Raw genomic sequence first — 20,850 nt, forward strand, 5'->3', positions numbered from 1 at the left:
ATTAGCTTCGTTTTGAAGGATGGGCATTGTAACGCGCTTGAAGAATTTCTAAGAGTTTATATGCACAGTCAATTTATAACGCAGTACTCTAAATTTCTGGTACTTTGGGGTAGTTTAGGGCTTGTCTACATGGCAAGTTATTTTGCAGCAAGCTAGGTTGTGAATCTACACCTCACCAGCTTGCTGTGCAGTAATGTCCCATGTGGCACTGTTACTGCTCACTGAAAATCCTAAAGACTGGCTTGGCTTACTGTGCTTTCAAGTACTAGTAAGTCAAGCTGCTCTCATTTTCAGTGTGCGGTAGCAGTATTCACAGGGGAAGTTACTATTCAGCAAGCTGGTGTGCTGTGGATTCACAACTTAGCTTGCTGCAGACTAACTTGCCATGTAGACAAGCCTGTAGGTAAAGGAAGGATTACTTATGTAATGCTTGCTTATTTTGACTTTCCATTGCCCAATAACTGATCTTCAACATCAGCACAACTTAACAGCAGTTCACTTTTGCATAAAAGAGACTTAGCTGTACAGAAGACTCTGCCTTTATCTGTTGCTAAAAAACAAAAATTGTTACCTGAATGATCTTCTGTTTAAAATGTTTAAAATTTTAAAAATTAAAACTAGTGTCTTCCTAGATCAAATACCTGTGTAGGTTAAAATGATACTGCAGCTTTAAGAGGCTTTGGCTTACTGTAATCATTGCATGCTTGTTAGACAACATTTGATTATTAAAATATTCCACATCAAACCACTAATACTGTTGACATTATTTAACTTCTGTGGAAAAAGTCCCTTCAAGACTTATAGAACTGGGCTTCCAAGACTTAAACCGTCAAAGGTAGGTACATTAATGCTGTTCCCAAGTAATTTTGCAGAGTTATTATTTGGGGATGCAAATAATAACATGTTAAATATGTAGACTTTTAAGAAATATTATTTTGGACCACTAAGTGTGAATTGAACCTTTAAAGTATCGCATTATATTTGAGGACTTGACAGCTATAGCTTAAATTTAAAAGTATCAGTTTGAGTGACCATTGTAGGGAAATGTGAAAATCCTACTTTCAGTCTGAGAACAGACAATAAAGTATCACCATATTATTGCTTGAAATCCAATGTATTCTTGTGTAAACATCTTTTAAAGATAACATAATTTAATTTACCTTTTTTTCACCTCTTGATGTTTTTATTTTCACTCTTTAAGGGGTGCCATTTTCCGCTGCATGGGAAGGCTAGTAACTTGTTTATCCATGACCATTTCAAAATGAGATGTGTACAAATGTACAACTTTTTGCTTGCTTTGATTCCACTTGTACCAAAGACTGGGGTTCTTGTTACTTTTTATCTTCATGTTTTTAATAGACAGGTTTTAATCGCTATATGCTTGTTAGTAAAATGTTAGTTACACTTTATTCTATTAGCAATTAACTGCAGATAGTTATGAATATCCTCAAATCATTATTTCTAAATCCAATGAGGCATTGCAGATTATAATATAGAGGGAGATTTTGTGAGGCTTCATCAGTTAGAACTGGAACTTTGCCTTCCACACATGCGCTGTAATCTCTAATATGTTTTTTCCTAGGTGGCGCTGTCAGATAATGGCTGATGTGGCTCGTTGCTTCATCTCAGTCTTAGTTTTATGATGTGTTTTGGCGAGGGCTGTTTTCTGAATTTTACAGGTTCTTCTGGCCCTATGATGGTACGCACGAGAAGAGTTTGACAAAATAAAGGGCCTTGTGCATCTTTACACGTTTGCCAGAATGTATATGTCGTTAGAACAAGAAATTTAAAACGCATATGGTGAATTCTTTAAAACAAAAAAACCCCACCCTATTTAACTTTTATATGTTTGTTAGAAGCTAGTCAGAATACTTAACATTTTGCTTAAAAGTACTCCTGAGGGGAAAGAGACTTCTGTATGATATTGATTCCTCTTTTTTCCCCTCGCCTTTTTCATAGGTCGGGTGACAAACCTTCGCAGAGTTACATATGTTGTACTGGATGAAGCAGACAGAATGTTTGACATGGGTTTTGAACCTCAGGTAATGAATGTCACAGTGGATTTTAAGTTTTGATGGTATTGGTGGAGGAGAGATGGCAATGAAAGTGACTTAATGACATGCTAGACTTGAGGACATTATTCTTGCTTAAAGGATTTTGCGGGGCACAGGTAAAGAGGGGGAGAATTAATTGGCTTAAACCTACATATCAGTGCTGTCATATAATGGAGACTGCCAACACCTGGTCAGCAAGGCGTGCTGGTTTTGGGTGACAGTTTGTAAGCTGACTGAGTTTTTGCATTGATCATGACTAGGGCTCCGTGTCTCTCATAAAATCATAGAATATCAGGGTTGCAAGGGATATCAGGAGGTCATCTAGTCCAACCCCCTGCTCAAAGTAGGACCAGTTCCCTAAATGGCCCCCTCAAGGATTGAACTCTCAACCCTGGGTTTAGCAGGCCCATGCTCAAACTACTGAGCTATCCCCCCGCCCCCGCGACTTTCCACAACCTCCGTGATTTATGCAGTGGTTAGTGTGGCTGACCCCAGGGCTGCCCAAGCAGCTGGTTCTGGAGCCAGCTAATTAGGCGTGGCCAGGGACAGCCATACCAGCTGCTGCTCGGGTAGCCCCGGGCAGCTGGCCCTGGGGACTGCCTGAGCAGTGGCCAGTGCGGCTGGCCCAGGGAACCGCTTGAGCAGTGGTCTTGGGGGTGGCTAGAGCAAGCCGGTGTTTGGCCCTGACAGATGGTGCTGCTGGCCCAGCCCGATACCCCTGATCAGCCCCCACCCCACCCCCAACACACCAAGATTTAGTCATGGGTATTCATAGTGCAAGTGACGGGCTGTGAATTTTTGTTTATTGCCTGTGACCTGTCCATGACTTTTACTAAAAATAAACCGTAGCCTTAATCATGGCATACTTAGGGTTATCCAATAACCTCTTGTCTGTCGGAAAGCATGTGTGGTTTTCCTCAGTAAATATATTTCTATGTATTTATTGATTTAGAGATCTGAAATGGGCTGTTGAACCCTTCTGTAGCCCCATAGATGGCTGGGGATTATTCCCTCAGAGCAGGCATTGTGTACTGCTGTTGCTGCCTGCCTTAGAGGCTCCATTATCTCAGCCCTGGAAGTGACAGGACTATAGCACTACAGTGAATCTGGGTGGTGGGGCCTCCTTTCACAGGTAGCTTGGGGCTTCTAGGTTACGCCAAGGGACATTTACTCAAGAGTTGGGAAGCTACCACCCTTGTTCCCATGGGCTGAGGTTTGTGTTGTGCCTCAGAGGAGCACTACAACATCCCACCCTTTTCTGTGCTGTTTCTACTGAGTACAGCAATTTCTGCTGCTTTTCCAGTGAGAATACACAGACTCTGGAAGATAAAACTTCCAAAAGGATATTTATATTCTGTGCAAAGCTGTTACTCCTTAGTTTTAAAACTGACAGGCAAATGTGTGTGTGAAGTCCATTCCGCCTTGTGTAGAACACTTTTTGGTATTAACTGTAATTTTACTCTTCATCCAGGTCATGCGCATTGTAGATAACATCAGACCTGATCGTCAGACAGTAATGTTCTCTGCCACCTTCCCCAGAGCTATGGAGGCATTAGCTCGCCGAATTCTGAATAAGCCAATCGAGGTACAAGTTGGGGGCAGGAGTGTTGTCTGTTCTGATGTGGAACAAGAGGTGGTGAGTATTGCATTGCTGCATCTTTTATCTTTTGTTTCATTAGTGGTAAGACATTTCTGGAAGAATATTTAATACTGAATGCAAAACCATATACTAAAGGCTATTTTACTTCTGGATATTTTGTGGGCTTTAAACCATTAAAAATACTTTCTAATCATTGAGTGAAAGTAAGTAGTAAATAATTTGTTAACAATGATTTGAGACACTGACTTGAAAAAGTAATAGGTTTCTTGGAATTGACTGGAAAGGATAGCATATTATTGATAAAATTATGTCAGTAACTAAGATTATTTCCCCCCTTGCATGTATGCCTAAGGAATACAATTTGTTTATTTGGTGTAATGAGTTGTGGGAGATACAGAAGATTTCCAGAAATGCCTCCATCCAGGTATCCAAGTCAAATATAATGAAGAATCTTGAACATCTTATTTCATCATATAAAAGAAAAGGTTCTACCAATCCCAAAGGAACAGACACATTCCCTCCCAGGTTATTGAATATTCCAGATCTTACCCAAATACACGCTATAGCCAATTCTTATTAACTAAACTAAAATTTATTAAAAAACGGGAGAGAGAGAGAATGGGTAAAAGATCAATATACACACAGAAATGAGTTTATTGAGGTTTAGATTCACAGCAGAGTTGGTGAGCTTTGTAGTTGCAAAGAGTTCCTTTAGAATTCAGTTCATAGGTTATATATAGTCCGATGTTTAAATATCATATTCAGGATGTACCGGAATAACTGGGACCTCAGTCTTGCAACTCAAACTTCCCCTGATGAAGTTTAAGCAGATCTGAGATGACAGAATCAGGACCCAAGGATCTTTTATACAATTTCATGTCCTCTTTGACAAGTTGGGAGTTCCTCTGGGAACAAAAGGTAATTAGGATGACTTTGAAGGACGTCCATCACTGGTACTTAGCTATAGAATTAACATAAGGCAATTTGCTTGTTCCTTCACCATTCACAGTATATTTCAAAGAGAGATGAATACTGAGAGATCCCATTTTTACAATTTATTTAAATGCTGGGATGTTCTTTTGATCTCTGAACTATCAGAGTACAGCATATACAGGGACTGTTGATACGTTGTCGACCCTACTCAGACATATGTAAATACACAAAAACACAAACATTATCTCCCCACGTGTCTTTTGAGGGTTGTTTATTTTGCAGAATGTTTAACCCTTTCTAGCCATGTGTCACAGGGTGTTCACTTTAAGTCTATATTTCCAGGTTTGGAGAAGTTTGAGGTTTGCTGAACTAGATATTCTGGCAGGGCACAAGCTATCACCACACAACCTTAACTCTCCATTAGTGAAGCATTTTGTCATTTAATTTCTAGGTTTTTTTTAAACAGAAAGAAAAATGTTTGTTGGTAGGAGTTAATGATCATTTAGACAGCTACGTTTGCAGTTGATGTGCTACTGTGAGTAGGTAATATTCCAAAGACTTACGCCATGTCTACACTAGCACTTACGTTGGCAAAACTTTTATCGCTCTGGGGCATGGGGGAAAAAAACACCTGTCGAGCGACACAAGTTTGCTGGAATAAGCACTCGTGCACAGCATTGTGTCGGCGGGAGACGCTCTCCTGGTGACATAACTACTGCCCCTTGTTTTGCTGGTTTTGTTATGTCGATGGGAGAGCTTTCTCCTGTTGGCATAATGCGACAACCTGAGCAATCTTACAGCAGCACAGCTGTTCCACTGTAAACTTGTAAGTGTAGACGTGGCCTTAGGATGTGTCTACACTTAATGCTACAGTGGCACAGCTGCAGCACTTCATTTTAGACACTAACTACAGCGATGGGAGAACCCTTCCTGTAGTTAATCTGCTTTCCTGAGATGCGGTAGCTAGGTTGATTGACAGTATTTTTCAATCTAGTGCTACCTTTACCAGAGATTAGGTTGGCATAGCTACGTCTCACAGGGGAGTGGAGTTTTCACACCACTGAGATGTAGCTATGCTGATACAAGTTTTCAATGTAGACCATCCCCTAGCTTTTATACAGTGCTGTTCATTAGTAGATCTCAAAGAACTTTACATAACTTTCCCCTTTTACAGATGGGAAACTGAGGCACAGAGAGGTGACGTGATTACCCAAGGTTACCCAGCATCTAGCAGAGCTAGGAAAAGCCTCAGTCCAATGGTCTTTCCCCTAGGCCACACGATTAATATGTGATTACTAAGTGCTCCTCTTGTACATGTTGTTATAAGGAAATGGGGATAATGGTTGTGCTGTTGAATGTTTACAATGTGTAGTTTAACAGGTCTGGAAAGAGAAATTTCATTCATGGGTTATGTCCCAAAACCTTGACAGTTTTATTACTGGCATGTCTCTTTCCTTCTTTACCACCTGCCCCGCCATTCCCCAGAACATCTAGCTCCCCTGCCCCTGCTCATCCCTTTAGAAGCCATTAACATGTAAGAAGTTGCTCCTTGCTGTCTCCTGCCCTATGCTGCGGTGTACATATATCACAGGCAGAAGCTTAATGGAGGGCTGCACACTGAGGTGAGCCCCTCACTCCTACTACCCACCTCCAGCTGGGACTCCTGCCCCTGTTTCATCCAGGCTTCCCCAACTATGCCCTATGCTGTTCTGCTATAATTAACTCCCCCTCCCCCCTTCCCTTTGTGGATAGTAATGTAACTAGTTTCTTTACTAGGTTTTGACCAGCTTAGCTCACTGGCAGCTTTAATATTCCCACTTCTATCTGTGGATACAACACAAAGAAAATCCAGCTTCTGTTCACAGTATTAGTGTAATCAAAGCCCGGTAAAAGGAGTTAAGAGTTTGTAATACCCATAATCCAGTTGAAGGCGCAATGTCTCTACTTTGTTTATTCTGTTTGCTTTTCAGATCGTGATAGAAGAAGAGAACAAGTTCTTGAAGTTACTTGAGCTTCTGGGACATTATCAAGAGAAAGGATCAGTCATCATATTTGTCGATAAACAGGAACATGCTGATGGGCTGCTGAAAGATTTAATGAGAGCCTCTTATCCCTGCATGTCACTTCATGGAGGTAGTGTGCAATCTTAAGGGCTGACATTATTTTAAACTAAAATAATAGGATTGGGTAATTTTTAAAAAATATTTTAATTTTTTATTTCCATACAATACCATTAGACCTTGGAATATAATCTCCCTCGCCACTGTGGCCTTTCATTTGAGAGACATATATTTTTCTCTCTGTTTGAATGGAACTGCAATTGGCATGACGTTTTAACCTATAAAATGCCATAATATGCCAAAATATTTCTGTATGCAGCAGGATTATGAACTGGTCTGGCAGTAACACATCTCTGAGAATAGTAATTCATTGCTATTGTAGACCAATATAGGGAGTATAAAATGGGTTTTTGTAGAGTCCACAAAACTAGTGGCTGTTTCATTTCTCTGCCATGCAGTAGTAATTTAAAAATGTAGGTGGTGGAAACCTATCTAGAACACAGAGTGGAGCATAAATAATTTTGCTTGGGCTACTGTAGTGCAGAAACTGAATGGTTTATTGTTCTGGAGTTAATTGAATTTTGTATTAGGTTTTGGCATTTTAAATAATTGGTGAGGGTTCCCTGAGCCTCTGTAAGGATGCTTTTTATTATTCAAAACTGAAAGAAAATAAGTGCATAAAATTAAATCAAACTGTGTTTTAAAATGAGCTATTTTGTGTGGCTCCTTGCAGGTATTGATCAGTACGACAGAGACAGCATAATTAATGATTTTAAGAACGGCGTATGCAAACTTCTTGTGGCCACATCTGTAGCAGCACGAGGCTTGGATGTAAAGCAACTAATGCTGGTAGTCAATTACAGCTGTCCCAACCATTATGAAGATTATGTGCACAGAGCAGGCCGAACTGGACGAGCTGGGAACAAAGTATGTAAAAGTAATTATTCTTCTTCACTGTGTTTAGAACCCTGCCCTGTTTGTCTAATATAGTTATCGAAAACAGGAATTGGGAGAAGAGAATGTTTCTTTGGTATTTGATGAGAAGGGATCCTAGAGTCAGGCACCACAGTAATACAAATATTAATAAATAATAGAATGCTGTGAGGTTTTTAGAGACATCAAGAATAAGACAGGGTTTCTATTTTAAAACTCAGCCTCCTGTTCTGAACCAAATTTGTGTGGCACTTAGGAAATGCTTACTGGAGTAAGATTTCCCCATGAGTTTGGCTCTGTTGCTGAACATTTGATACTGCTCATGCTTGGTAATGTGCATGAATGACCTCGGAAGATTTCATGTTCTAAACTTACAACCATGACCAGACTGAAATAAAAAGCTTTAGATTTCATTGTGAATGGTTGAATTATTGTATAACTTTACATGCTAAGCTAAGTTTAGTTCTAGGGCTCTCAAGCAATTAATCGCATGATTAAACAAATTAATAGAATACCATTTATTTAAATATTTTTGATTTCTACGTTTTCAAATATATTGTATTCTGTGTTGTAATTGAAATCAAAGTGTGTACAGTGCTCACTTTATATTTATTTTTGATTACAGGTATTTGCACTATAAACAAAAGAAATAGTATTTTTCAGTTTACCTAATATAAGTGCAATCTCGTTTATCATGAAAGTTGAACTTACAAATGTAGAATTACGTACAAAAAAATGCATTAAAAAATAAATCAATGTAAAATTATAGAGCCTGCAAGTCCACTCAGTCCTTCTTGTTCAGCCAGTTACTCAGGGCGTGTCTACACTACCATCCGGGGTTGATCTAAGATACACAACTTCAGCTACGCTATTCACGTAGCTGAAGTCAGCATACTTAGATCTACTTACCGTGGTGCTCTCCCGTCAACTCCGCTTGTGCTTTCATTCTGTTGGAGTACCGGAGTTGACAGGAGAGTGCTCAGCGGTCGATAGATGCGATAAATCGACCCCTGCTGGATCAGTTGCTGCCTGCCGATCCGGTGGGTAGTGTAGACAAGCCCTCTGACAAACAAGTTTGTTTACATTTGCAGGGGCTAATGCTGCCCGCTTCTTGTTTATGTCACCTGAAAGTGAGAACAAGTGTTCTCGTGGCACTGTTGTAGCTGGCGTCGCAAGATATTTACGTGCCAAATGCATTAAAGATTCACATGTCTTTTCATGCTTCAACCACCATTTCAGGGGACATGCGTCCATGGTTCTGCTCGATAACAATCCAATGTTCATTTTCATTTTGTGAGTCAGATGCCACCAGCAGAAGACTGATTTTCTTTTTTGGTGGTTCGGATCCTGGAGTTTCCACATTGGAGTGTTGCTCTTTTAAGACTTCTGAAAGCATGCTCCCCACCTCGTCCCTCTCAGATTTTTGGAAGGCACTTCAGATTCTTTAGCCTTGGGTTGAGTGCTGTAGCTATTTTTAGAAATCTCACATTGGTACCTTCTTTGCGTTTGTCAAATCTGCAGTGAAAGTGTTCTTAAAATGAACAACATGTGCTGGGTCATCATCCGAGACTGCTGTAACATGAAATATATGGCAGAATGCGGGTAAAACAGAACAGGGGATGTACAATTCCCTCCCAAGGAGTTCAGTCACAAATTTAACTAGCACATTATTTTTTAACAAGTGTCATCAGCATGGAAGCATCTCTGGAACGGTGACCAAAGCAAGAAGGGGAATGTGAATGTTTAGCATATCTGGCATGTAAATACCTTGCAATGTCAGCTACAAAAATGCCATGCAAATGCCTGTTCTCACTTTCTGGTGACGTAAATAAGAAGGCAGCATTATCGCCTGTAAATGTAAAGCAACTTGTTTGTCTGAGCAATTGGCTGAACAAGAAGTAGGACTGAGCGGATTTGCAGGCTTTAAAACTTTACATTGTTTTGTTTCTGAGTGCAGTTATGTAACAAAAAAACTTCATTTGTAAGTTGCACTTTCATCACAAAGAGGTTGCACTACAGTACTTGTATGAGGTGAATTGAACAATACTATTTCTTTTGTTTATCATTTTTACAGTGCAAATATTTATAATAAATATACACTTTGATTTCAATTACAGAATACTATATATATATAGATTCTCTCTCTCTCTCTCTCTCTCTCTCTCTCTCTCTCTCTCTCTCTCTCTATATATATATATATATATGTAGAAAAAATCAAAATTTAATAAATTTCAATTGATATTCTATTTAAAAGTGTGATTAAAACTGTGATTAAGTGCAATTAATTTTTTAAATTGTGATTCATTTTTTTAAATTGCATGAGTTAACTGCTATTTATCGACAGCCCAATTCGTTCAAATTCCTCTTAAAAAGGAAGTGTATATTTAAAAAAATGCAGTTTAACAGCTCTACCTGTGATACGATGCTTCAGTAGAATAAGCGGTCACGGGTCTTAATGGATTATTAATACTGATTAAATTCACATTTTTTATTAATGTTCAATAGGGATTTGCATTCACTTTCATTACTGAAGATCAAGCACGGTATGCTGGTGATATAATTAAGGCTTTGGAATTGTCAGGGAAACCAATTCCTGCTGAGCTAGAGAAGCTCTGGAGTGACTTCAAAGATCAACAGAAGGCTGTAAGTAACCTTTTTCCTTCTTGATGTGTTGTGTTGTGCTTTTGCTACTTTGCACTCTTGGGTCCCAGTTCTGGGCACACAAAACTCTACACACATAAGTAATCTCACTAACTTCATTGGGGCTACTCATGTGTGAGGTCAAATAGGTGTTTAATGTTTGCAGGATTGGGGCCTGAAGTGTTTTCAAGACTCTCTTTGTGAATTTGAATGTTGTAACCATATGTATGTGGCTGTCTTGAGACTTTATTTTGTCAGAAATTATATAAAAGACAACCAGGGTGCTGTAGTATTTATATTTTATTTATATAAAATACACCATCACAGTATTTGAGCACATGGTTCAAAAATATAAAATAGTGGGTTTCTTGTCTGCCAAAGAGAGAATTCTGTTATCTTAGGGAATATTTTAGTTTATACACTTGTATTACTCAAAAATAAAATATTTGTTTACATCTACTCAATTGATATAAAATTGCTGTTAAATTTTTCATTGTAAAATAGTTGTTTCAAGGTTTGAAAAGCCTGATAAATGTCCTAATTTTTTGTCTTGATTTTTTTTCATTTAACGTCATTATCAGTTAAATAGTCTATATTCACAATTGTTTTACTACTTCTGGAAGTGTCTTTTAAAACTTTTAGTATTTGAAGTGACTTTTTAAAATAAACATACCTGTTTTATAGGAGGGGAAAACTATTAAAAAGAGCAGCGGATTCTCTGGCAAAGGATTCAAGTTTGATGAAACAGAACATGCTTTGGCTAATGAGCGAAAGAAACTACAAAAAGCTGCTCTTGGCTTGCAGGATTCAGATGATGAGGATACCGCTCTTGATGTAAGCATTTGGGGAAAAAGTGTTTGTTTGTTTTAAGCGATTTCATTGTATTCACTAAAATAACCCATACAAATACAACTCCAGCTAATAACAGATTGCAGAATGCATGGATTTCTGCTGTTTCACACATCTTGTGTGTAAATCTGTATTTCCTTTTAATGTATGAGGGTATAGACCTCATAAGGAGTTAAAAATCTGCCGTTTGTCACTTACTGGTATTTTATAAATAAGATAAATACGGATATTATTATTTCATTCAAAAGGGCACAAGCAGTTTTTTCACCTTTGCAAAGTTAATCATCTTGCACAAAATAAAATGGTTACACTCGTTCACAATAGTCTTGTAGTATAGTTCTTGAAAGAAATGTATAGCAACTTTTCCCATTTCTAAATCCATATTAGGTACTTTTCCTTAATATTTGCTACCTTTTCTGACTACTGGTACAAGGGCTGTAGAAGAACTGCTGCTGGAAATCCTCCCTCACAAACCAGCTCTGTTGCTTTCACAGTGTGAATGCTGCCTCCCTCTGCCTCTCCCAGTTTAAGGGTGAGATTGCTTACAGAATTTAGTGCATCAGTTTGCACTTAAATGGCACTTCCCATGTGAGAATTTCAAAGTGCTTAACCTTAACCTTAGTGTGAAACTGAAGGACTTGGTATAAATCCCTTGTTAAAGATAGAAAGTAAATCTCTGGCACAGCCAGAAATAGATCTCCAATCTCCTGATGCCCAGTCTGTTTCTTGACCAAAAGATCATCCTTCCTCATTGTTGCACTGTATTTCTGTGCAGGCTTTGGCAATGTTTATTGTTGCAAGATTCAACATTTATTTTTTTGTAAAAATAAAGCAAATGCACACTGATGTTTTCTTACCATATGTGGACAAGAATTGTATAATGCTAAATGTACTGATATCATTGTTCTGTTCTTTAGATTGATGAACAAATTGAGAGCATGTTCAATTCAAAAAAGAGAGTGAAAGACATGGCAGCACCGGGAACATCTAATGTTCCTACACCAACAGCTGGTAATGCAGAAAAACTGGAAATTGCCAAAAGACTAGCTTTAAGAATTAATGCTCAGAAGAATCTTGGAGCAGAGGCACAAGTATTGGTCCCTTTTCACTTTAAGGTCACACTCTCTCTACCAAGCAACCATTTTTTACTAAATGTTTAATAGAATGTATGTTTGTTTTACAGCCATGTTAACGTATTGTTCTATTTAGCTTCTTTATTCGGTACTTAATGGTAAATCATATGAGTCTTTGACAATCTGTTTTGTAATCTTTTTGATGTGACAAAATGCATTAGCACAAAAACTGAAACCCTGACCTGCTTTGACACAAAGGGGTTAATTATAACTAATTTTACCAGTAGTGACTAACGGATTTGTTAACATTATTAGAATTACAAAATATCTCTGTCTGCTGAAGTATGCAATATACAATACGTTTTCTCTTGGTTGTAGAACTCTGTAATTTAATTTAAAATGTATATGAACTTTAGTAGCATTTTGCAGAAGGTGGTTTGTTAGTTTTTGAAGTTTCCACATTTGAAATCAACATAGTCACCATGAACCTTTGATTCTTAGCAGAGGGCTGGTGGGGAGGAGGCGATTTTGATCCAAGTCTAACTCCTAGTTAACAGCAGTCAACTCACTGCTGCTATAAAGCATTAATAATGTTCATCTGAAAGTTTAAGCTTTTTAGAATATATTGCTGTGAAAGTTATGTAAAAGATAGTTTCTTGTTTAGTGTTGAGGGATTTCAGTGTACAATGTATAATGTCTTGGATGAACTAAAGCAGTGGTTCTCGACTAGGGGTACACATACCCCTGGGGGTACACAGAGGTCTTCCAGAGGGTACATCAACTCATCTAGATGTTTATCTAGTTTTACAACAGGCTGTATAAAAACTCTAGCGAAGTCAGTACAGACTAAAATTTCATACAGACAATGACTTGTTTATACTGCTCTATATACTATACACTGAAATGTAAGTACAATATTTATATTCCAGTTGATTTATTTTATAATTATGTGGTAAAAATGAGAGAGCAAGCAGTTTTTCAGTAATAGTGTGCTATGACACTTGTGTATTTTTATGTCTGAGTTTTGTAAGCAAGTAGTTTTTAAGTGAGGTGAAACTTGCGGGTACGCAAGACAAATCAGACTCCTGAAAAGGGGTACAGCAGTCTGGAAAGGTTGAGACCCACTGAACTAAAGAACAAAGTATATTGTCAGAGCAGTCCTTGTGCACTGCTGAGTTTTGATTTCCGTCGCAGGAAGGAGTGGATGCTCATTTTCCTAGCTTGGTAATTGGACTAGAAGTGTGTGGGATGAGTTAAAATTACATTTTGTTTTGCTGACGGCAGTCTGGAATGTCCATAGCATTTAGAATTGAAAATGCAGCAATTGAAAATGCAGCTTTTTGGGGGGAGGGAAGTGTTGAAGCTGCCTACATGGACATTTACTATGTGTAGAAATGTAATGAAACTCTGGTGCTGAAAAGGCCAGGTTTTTATGTTGCTATCTCTGGGTACCTTGTAATGAATGTAGACTTGTTTTATTACAGGATGTGATGCAGCAGGCTACAAATGCTATCTTGAGAGGAGGCACAATTCAGGCTCCTACTGTATCTGCCAAAACTATTGCAGAGCAACTGGCTGAAAAGATAAATGCCAAGCTTAATTATGTGCCCATAGAAAAACAAGAGGAAGAAAAACAGGAGGGAGGACAAAGTGAATCGTTTAAGAGATATGAGGAGGAATTAGAGATCAATGACTTCCCACAGGCAAGCATCAATTTTTTTCTTTAATCATATTTTAATGCCAATCACTTAACACAGTGCTTTACCTCGGACTCTTTGTACAAGTTTATAATGTGTTTATTCCAACAGAGAGATCTTTATCAGCTATATCCATAAAACTCTGTGACATTAGCTCAGCTGTGTAATCTGCAGCATGTATCTGACTTTCTTTCCTGGTGCAAGAGATGTATAATCTTTCAGACACATTCTAAGAATGTTCCTTACCACATGAAAATGTGAAGCTCTGCCTTTGATCTAGTCAGCATCTAAATCTTATTGCATCTTCCTCCTATAATATTGAAAAGATCTGGCCTTTTTTTTCCCTCTGGCCACACTACCATAATTCTGGTCCAGACCCATATGTCTTGATTATCACATCTCTTCTTAAACTAAGATTGTTAGGGGAGATTTTCAGGGGCATAAAAAGTAGTTAGGCACCTAACTGCCATTTATGCTTCTAAAAAATCTCCACTGTAAGCCTCTTGGAACAGGGACTGTCTTTTGCTCTGTCTGTATGTTGTCTCGCACAGTGGGGCCCTGACCAGTCATTGGGGTCTCTTGGTGCTATTCTAATACAAATAAGAAAGTCACCTGACTAGTAGAATTAGTGAGAGAGATGCGAGTTTGCTCTTTCCCGCCAGCTCTTCCGAATGCAAGTACAGTATAAATGTTTGAGTCCCATTGAGAGAACTCGTGCAATTATACTAAATTGCATGCACATAACCACTGTATGGGCTATATCCTAGCCCAGACTTTGTTCTTCATATGCCCCTACCTTTTGTACACTAGATCATAATAGGTGATACACAAGATACGTTTGTCTCATTCTTGAAAAGAATTTGTAACAGTGTGTCTAAGATTATTTCTGTTGAAATCTCAGTGTCTAAGCGAATGAAGTACTCTTGCTCACACTTCAGTCTTCGGGCTTGTAAACTTCCCACAGAGTGAAATGGCGACACTGGCGAGCTCTCTCCAGTGGTCCTGTACATCCATCATTCTCTTTCCTCCCCCTTTCTTATTCTTACTCCCCTGACATAAAGGGCAGCAGTACTAATGTATTTTGTGGTATACATTTGTTTGGACGTGGATACTCATTTTTAGAAGAACTGATTAAAACCCATTTGCCCTGGAACACATTTCTGTTTAAATAGCTCTCACCATATAATTTTGTTGCTACATTTTCTGTCTAGAATGTCAGCTTAACCCTCTGATTCCTCTTTTTTATAAAATGTCTTTCTCACTGTTCCTCTTCCTACACGTTTTTCTTGTGCAGACTGCTAGGTGGAAGGTTACCTCCAAGGAAGCACTTCAGAGAATCAGTGAATATTCTGAAGCTGCCATTACAATCAGAGGAACATATTTCCCTCCAGGCAAGGAGCCCAAGGAAGGAGAACGAAAAATTTACTTGGCTATAGAGAGTAAGTATGACAGATGTATTTAAATTTTAAAAAATGTCCCCAGTGCAGAGTAAAACTAGACATGAGAATCCTTATGATAGTAACCATTGGGTCCTCACTCCAGACCATCTTTGGTTATGGAAATGTGGGCACCCAGGGAAGCCACTCATTTGTCTTGATAGTTTTTGCCAGTTAGATCATGGAGCTGTAGTGATGTAGGTCCCAAGAGTTCTTCACATCCTACTCAGAGTGAAAGTCCTTACATGGTGGCTGTATATGAAAATATTCAAAAAAAGAATAACAGGAATTCGCTTGGTGCTAAAAATGAGAGGAAACAGAGACCTTATTTGAGCTGCCATGGAGAAGAGACAAAATGGTGCTGTTATCCAGCAGCACCGGGTAGGGATCATATCTGCTCAAATCTATTGTCTGCAACCTATGGCCCAATTAATCTTATGGTTACTCTGGCATGCTCTGTTGCTGATGTGAGTTTGTCTGCCAAGTAACCTGTTGTTTTAGGTTTTGTGGGTAGTGTAAAATGTGACTTGAATTTTTGAGTATGTCCTTTGTTTAAAAAAACATACCAGCCCCGGTAATAAACACTAGTAGACAGTTCAACAGCAAACTATTAAGATGTGTTTGGCAACCTACATGGTGCTACTAGAAGTAACTTTCAGTTTTACTTTTTAGGCTTTGCGTGGGGGAAAAGATTCTAATATTTTGTTTCTTCTTGTTCTATCTCCAGGTGCCAATGAACTGGCTGTGCAGAAAGCAAAGGCAGAAATCACCAGGCTTATAAAAGAAGAACTTATCAGACTGGTAAGTGAAATATACTGTATCTCAGAAGAATGTGCTTGGCTTTTTAAAGCTTTACAAGAACATGTTTCAGAAAGTTTATACCAGCGACAGAGCATAAATCTTTCTTAATATCTGGGGCTGGAAGCTGCAGATCTAAAATATGCTGTACTGGTGAACAGCAAATACATTTCTCTGTTCTGTGGGTCAACCCAGGCTCGTAGGTATTCTATGCAGACAAAAGACATCAACAGAATTTTGTGACATCACTATAAGGGCTGGTTCTTACTTAAGAAAACAGTTCATTTCCTGCTCCATCAGGCAGAGCTGGGCGTGTAACAGATTGGGTTTTAACTTTTCTTGTTTTTAGTCCTCTTTGTACTGTGGTGGGGTTTGTTTTTTCCTTCTATCTGTTGCTCCACGCAGCACGCCCTGGAGCAGTAGTCTTCTATATTCAGAGTTATCTTGCTCCTTGTTTTCAAAGCAGGGATTGCCCTGGGAGATTGAATTCTGAGTTCTTCAGAAGCACAAGCCTTGGCTTTTTGTGGAACAACCTCCAAAATATTGCATTTGACTCGGGCAGAACTGCTGGTAGCAGACACTTCTCAGCCCAACAGCTCGTGGGTTAAAATTGCTGAGCTCTACGTAAAAATTCCTTGCAACTGTCAAAGTTACTATTGCTGAGCAATTCTAATATTGAACGATTCACTGTTCACTTGTTTGTTTTTCAACTACTGCTGTGATTGACTTATTTTTCCTATTTAATTGCAGCAAAATTCATACCAGCCAACCAACAAAGGAAGATACAAAGTTCTGTAAATATTTGGAGTAACCTGTCTGCCAGTGGCTGGTGTCTGACACTTCGTGGCTTCTGTTGTCTTTGGTGTTCACACTGCTTATTGTAAATTAAGATATTTTTATTTTTTCCTTGCTGACATTTTTAACACAAAATTGATATTTGCTGAGACATCTCATTCTCTTCACTAAGGTTAGCAGTCTTAAAGCAGACCAGCTTTGTCAGGGCATAATTTAATTGAAAAGTATAGTTTATATAGTTTTTCACTGTAAAACTACTGAATAAAACAGATTTTAATTTTCCTGACATTCTGATATAATGTAAATTAAACGATTTCGGCTTGGCATTGGGATTTGTTACGGTCTACAGTACTTACAGCTTCACATTTATTGGGTAGTTCACACCTTTTTCAGTTCATTGTGGAGTAGTAAAAAAGCCAATATAAGAGCAGAATTTTCCTCCCTAATCTGTAGCATCTCTGTGACCTATTCCATATGCATTCCCTCTGCAAAACCCCCACTGATCTCAGTGGGAGCCCTGTGCTGATCAGAGTTTAGAATTTTGTCTTAGAACAATTAGGGTTTAGTTTTACAGATGTTCCGCCCCCCCCTCCTTCTTTGCTTCCTACTTTGCCTTTATCATTTGGAGAATACAATAGTTAAACCTTTGGGTTTCTTGTAAAATGAGACATTTTGTAGTACAAAAATGGCTTTCAGATTTTCTCTAAATGTTAGCATTTTAGTATTTGATTTTGTTCCCATTCTTCAACTTTTAGTAAATAAAATAAAATGAAGCTCAGCAAAAGAGAGAAACCGCTTTTGTAATCAAGTATAAAGTTTGCCACATTTTTATAGTGTTATATATACACATGTAATGTGATTCTTTCAGGACTACTGCCCTTATACTATTAGAGAATGGCTTTAGACACAAAATTAACTTGAGGTCAGCTCCACAAGCGTTGACCCTTATTGCAGTGGTGGAACGTGATCACTTCCTGGGAGTCAACTTTTTTTAACCCACTTTTCTCTCATCCCCAGAAGCCATTAACATTTCACATTGTTACTGTTAAGATTTAATTTTTTTTTTAGCCTCTTGTCTTATCTGTAACCAAAGTTACAGATTGTTGAGTCATTCTAGCAGCTGAAAAAGCTTTCAAGAAAATGAAAACTTACAAGGCTTTTTGTAGAAAGCTTTCCTGACCTGACATTGTGGAGGAAAAAATATAATTTTAAAATAGTTGTGTGTATGTACTGCTTTAACCCTAGTGAAGAACAAATCAAATCCTTGCATCATGGTTATAAATTCATTTTTTCCAAAAATCAAATATTTCGAAGTCCACTCCAGTTTTGAGATACAAATACATTTGTAGATTTAGAAGAAGAGAACACCAGCCATATCCACTAAACACTAGACATTTACTCTGCCAGGAACAACCTTAATACGATACCTAAGAAAGTTTAAAAAAAAAAAAAAAAAAAACCTGAATGGAGCCAGAAGTAGCATATATAGAGAAAATCTTAAAGTTCAAACAAAACCTCAGATATTTTCAAAATCAGATTCCCTTTAAATGTTTCAGGCTTCATTTAGTTAGGATTATTTATTATGTAAGATGTTTCACACAGTTTGTGCTGACTTGTCTAACTTTTTGACAGTGCTGTAAATTGCGATGTCCCCCAGAGTTGTGGTGGGTTTTGATATGTTTGGTGTAGAGCACTTTCAGGTTCAGGCATTCTGACTTTTTTTTTTTTTTTAAATGTCTTTGGTTTGAAATTTTCGTGATGAAATCTACTGAGCAAAGCTCTGATAGACATACTTCTGTGACTTCCAGCTCAACGTTGTTGGGTTTTCAGCGAGGTTGGAAAATGTACAATCTTCCAAGGTTTTTTAAATGCAATGTCAATATTCATATTTTTTTTAATTCCTCTAAAAATAAAAATAATTTCAATGTGTTTTTCTGAAATGCTCTTTCTGATGATGTGTTTTCTGCCCTGTTTGCTGTGCCTCTGCACTTGTTTCTACCGCAGCTCTGTGCTCACTAATTGTAGCTGCTCCTTTAAGTGTAGGGAAACGTTCACTACCATTACATTAGAATCTTTATTAGGAATGTAATGAAAAGCAGGAGGACAGACACTAGACCAGGGGTAGGCAACCTATGGCATGGGTGCCGAAGGCGGCACGCAAGCTGATTTTCAGTGGCACTCACACTGCCTGGGTCCTGGCCACTGGTCTGGGGGTCTCTGCATTTTAATTTAGTTTTAAATGAAGCTTCTTAAACATTTTAAAAACCTTTATTTATTTTACGTACAATAATAGTTTAGTTATATATTATAGATTTATAGAAAGAGACCTTCTAAAAATGTTAAAATATATTACTGGCACGCGAAACCTTAAATTAGTGAATAAAGACTCGGCACACCACTTCCGAAAGGTTGCCAACCCCTGCACTAGACAGTAAAACTGCTGCCACAGAAACATCGCTGAAGGTGCTTGGGATGGGGAGGGTCGGCAATATGCAAGAGGAAAAAATGAGACACATTCTTAACAGAAATAAATAAGGAAAAAAAGAGAAATTGAAATGAAGGGGGAAAAGCTATAGTGACAACAAGGCGAAGAATAAGAGAATATGGAGGAAAATAATGAAGTACAATTTTTGCATTAAATCTTTCTTCCTAATTGTTTTTGTGCTCACGGAAGTGGGCCCTGCCCTCAGATAACATAAGATGTTTGCTGCTTCCTTGATGGATGCACCCCCTTTCAGATGCTGGAAGAGAACTGGAACTGTATCTTTAAAAAAAAAAAAAGCAGTATAATAGATAATAGAGCAATATACCCTTTTTGCTCTGTTATCTAACACACTTTCCAAAGAGAGTGTGTTCCCAACTCCCTATATTTTCCATACAGTTTTGGTGTTAGAGTAACCAAAACCTTCTCCAGCAATTGTATTTTGGGCAGAAATATAAAGTGATGCTGGATAATCTTTTTTTAAACGTTTCGCTGTAATCATATTTTGTCAGCAGCTAATAGCCATGGGTTCCACTTCTTGTGGCTTCTCTTGTCCTGACTAGTGGTAGATCCAGGGTGCCTTATATACTTACTTGCTATTCCATAGTGTGTGCAGTGCAGAAGTATCCCTCCTGATAATGACTACCCACTGATTCTGAGGACTAGATTGTGATTTTAAGGGCATGTCTACACTACAAAATTAAATCCAATTAAGATGTACAGCCACCACAATAATTAAAGCGGTGTTTCACGTCCACACTATGCTCCTGTTGGCGATGTGCGTCCTCACCAGGAATGCTTCCACTGACTAACTGTATGGGGCACAGATAGTTTGAGTCCCAAGGACCCAGGGCTGACTGCCAACAGGCAATGTAAGTAATGATATCTACACGGACACTGCATTGTCCTAACTACAGCTACCTAAGTGCTATGCCTCTTGCAGAGGTGGAGTTACTCTGTGTACTGGGCGACTTACATTGGTGGGAGCTACATTTAGTGCGGATGCTTACAGAGTTAGATCAATGTAAGGTGCCTTACATGACCTAACTCTGGTGTAGACCAGGTCTAAGTGCCTGTGCAAAGGAGTGAAGGGAGAACAAGCACATCCCTTACACTATATGTTGGCTACATGTACCTTGGGTCACTGGGCCCACAGGAGTAAGCAGGTGCTGTACGTCCACTTACTCCCTGCACCTCCTTCCCAGCAGCTGAGTGGCAAATTGGCAGAGCCTCGGCTCCACTGGCTGGCCAGCACAATGGGACTTGCATAGTGGGAGTCACAATTTGCTGCTGGTTTTGGCTGGAACCTAATTCTTGCTCTCCAATCCTGAGTAGGGAGGAATCGTGCATCAGTTGGATGTTGGAGTCACAATACCACATGAGACTATTTAGGGCAGTTAAGTTTATGCACTCCTTGCTCACAGCTGTGCCTATTATTTATTGTTTGTATTGTAGTAGTGTGTAAGAGCCCCAGTCTGAGACCAGGACTCCATTGTACTA

At 38.6% G+C, this 20,850-nt stretch overlaps 1 protein-coding gene across 2 annotated transcripts in view; it reads left to right on the top strand.

Annotated features, from left to right (window-relative positions):
- DDX46 (DEAD-box helicase 46) overlaps positions 1–18,808 on the top strand; it is a 34,413-nt gene extending 15,605 nt beyond the window's left edge. Inside the window, exons 13-23 of one of the 2 annotated variants that reach the window (XM_045027563.1) lie at positions 1,960–2,042; positions 3,526–3,690; positions 6,558–6,720; positions 7,381–7,574; positions 10,086–10,223; positions 10,905–11,054; positions 11,987–12,184; positions 13,627–13,845; positions 15,134–15,278; positions 16,003–16,076; positions 16,824–18,808. In XM_045027563.1, coding sequence (XP_044883498.1) covers positions 1,960–2,042; positions 3,526–3,690; positions 6,558–6,720; positions 7,381–7,574; positions 10,086–10,223; positions 10,905–11,054; positions 11,987–12,184; positions 13,627–13,845; positions 15,134–15,278; positions 16,003–16,076; positions 16,824–16,871 — 1,577 coding nt within the window. In that variant the 3' untranslated portion in view covers positions 16,872–18,808. The remainder of the gene's footprint in view (positions 1–1,959; positions 2,043–3,525; positions 3,691–6,557; positions 6,721–7,380; positions 7,575–10,085; positions 10,224–10,904; positions 11,055–11,986; positions 12,185–13,626; positions 13,846–15,133; positions 15,279–16,002; positions 16,077–16,823) is intronic. The other variant, XM_045027564.1, reaches the window with a different exon arrangement.
- Positions 18,809–20,850: the final 2,042 nt, after the last annotated feature.

The sequence above is a fragment of the Mauremys mutica genome, chromosome 8 (genome assembly GCF_020497125.1).
Source record: "Mauremys mutica isolate MM-2020 ecotype Southern chromosome 8, ASM2049712v1, whole genome shotgun sequence".
NCBI classification, from domain to species: Eukaryota; Metazoa; Chordata; order Testudines; family Geoemydidae; genus Mauremys; species Mauremys mutica.